Here is a 1,580-nt window from a genome sequence, read left to right as displayed (position 1 = left end):
AAAAAAAAAATCTCCAATAAGGTGGCACCACAATTCCCCCCCCACGTTATCATCAATCCCACCCTTTGTTCATTCCTTCCCTCGATGTTCGTGTCTTTCCCTTCAAAAGAAAAAAGTCTTCTCCCCAGAAAAACAAAAAGGTGTTTTTCCAAACCACTTCCTTTTCCTTCCTCAAGGCCCTGTCTTCACTCTCGTCACTTATTCTTAGTTCTTGATTCTTCAATAATCTTCACCGTCACTCTTCAAATTCCATCTCTTCCTTCTTTCTCTTCCATCTCACTGATACGGGAATCAATTAAATGTAGTCACAAATCAAGGTTCAAAAAGAAAAAAAAATTCTAGTTAACAAAACATGGCTTTTCGCGACCACCAACCACACGAAATTACTTTTCAGTCCTTCACGGACGAGCAACATTTAAATCAGAACAGAGACATGCAGAGGATGCTAACTCTCTCCGGCGCCGGCGATGGAGGACCGGCTCCGACGTGGCTGAACAACGTTCGGCAGCAGAATTTCCTGCACCTTCAGCCGGACGCGTCGTCGGCACGAAACGACGACGTTCGAGGCATGATGGCGGCGGCAGCTACGTCACCGGAGAAGAGCATGGATCATCGGAAGAACCACCTCCAGCAGCAGCGGACGATGACGGAAAGTAACAACTGCGACTCAGAGGATGCGGCGGAGTACAAGGCGGACATCCTAGGACACCCGCTTTACGAGCAGCTGCTGTCGGCGCACGTGTCGTGTCTGAGGATTGCGACGCCCGTTGACCAGCTACCGAGAATCGACGCTCAGTTGCAGCAGTCGCAGCGCGTGGTGGAGAAGTACTCTGCGCATGGGAATAATGGTGCTCTCAATGAGAAGGAGCTTGATAACTTCATGGTTTGTCTCTTTCCTCAGCTTATTCTCAAAATTATCGTTGTAGCTTTTGGTTTCTATACTTTTTCTTAAAAAATTATTATTTTTCAAAGTAAATTCAAATAACATTAAGTATCAAAATCATTTTTTATTTGAGGTAGAAAAAGGGGATGACCATGGTCCAAATTATTAATAATTAATAATTATTAATTTAATATTATTTAAAATTCAAATTATAAGTTATTATTTATCTTTATTTAATTTAAACTCAATAAAAATATTAAAATTAAATATGAGATAAAATATCAATTAAAATTCAAAACAGGAAAATGGCGAGTATGGATGTTTTTTCTTGTTTGTGCATTTGTGGTTTGTTTTTATATTTTTGTAAACTCAAAAAGTCTTCCTTTCCAACTTTCTTTCACTTCTCTGTTAGCTTGCCTCCGTCCCTGTGTCCCGCTTTGCTGCTCGAAGCTACAACATCCTCATCATGTGCTGCCACTGGTTGGCCAGCCCTCTTCCTATTTATTCTCCTCTTCTCTTTTTACCTTTTTAGGTATATAGTTAGGGTCTAGTTATTTATCTTTTTTATAATGTGCTAAATACTTGTTTTTATATAATTCGATAAACATTAAATTTATTTAATTTTAAAAAAAGTCATTTAAATATTATTATTATTGTAAAAAAAAAACGTTTACAATAAAAAATCAAGTGATTAAAT

The 1,580-nt window shown here is 38.5% G+C and overlaps 1 protein-coding gene across 2 annotated transcripts in view; it reads left to right on the top strand.

The window, feature by feature from the left end:
• LOC107630602 (homeobox protein knotted-1-like 13) overlaps positions 31 to 1,580 on the top strand; it is a 9,628-nt gene continuing 8,078 nt past the window's right edge. Inside the window, exon 1 of one of the 2 annotated variants that reach the window (XM_016333796.2) lies at positions 31 to 883. In XM_016333796.2, coding sequence (XP_016189282.1) covers positions 353 to 883 — 531 coding nt within the window. In that variant the 5' untranslated portion in view covers positions 31 to 352. The remainder of the gene's footprint in view (positions 884 to 1,580) is intronic. The other variant, XM_021119004.1, reaches the window with a different exon arrangement.

The sequence above is a fragment of the Arachis ipaensis genome, chromosome B03 (genome assembly GCF_000816755.2).
Source record: "Arachis ipaensis cultivar K30076 chromosome B03, Araip1.1, whole genome shotgun sequence".
NCBI lineage: Eukaryota > Viridiplantae > Streptophyta > Magnoliopsida > Fabales > Fabaceae > Arachis > Arachis ipaensis.
The sequence above is the reverse complement of the archived record's forward strand: the minus strand, read 5'-3'. Positions and strand labels throughout refer to the sequence as shown.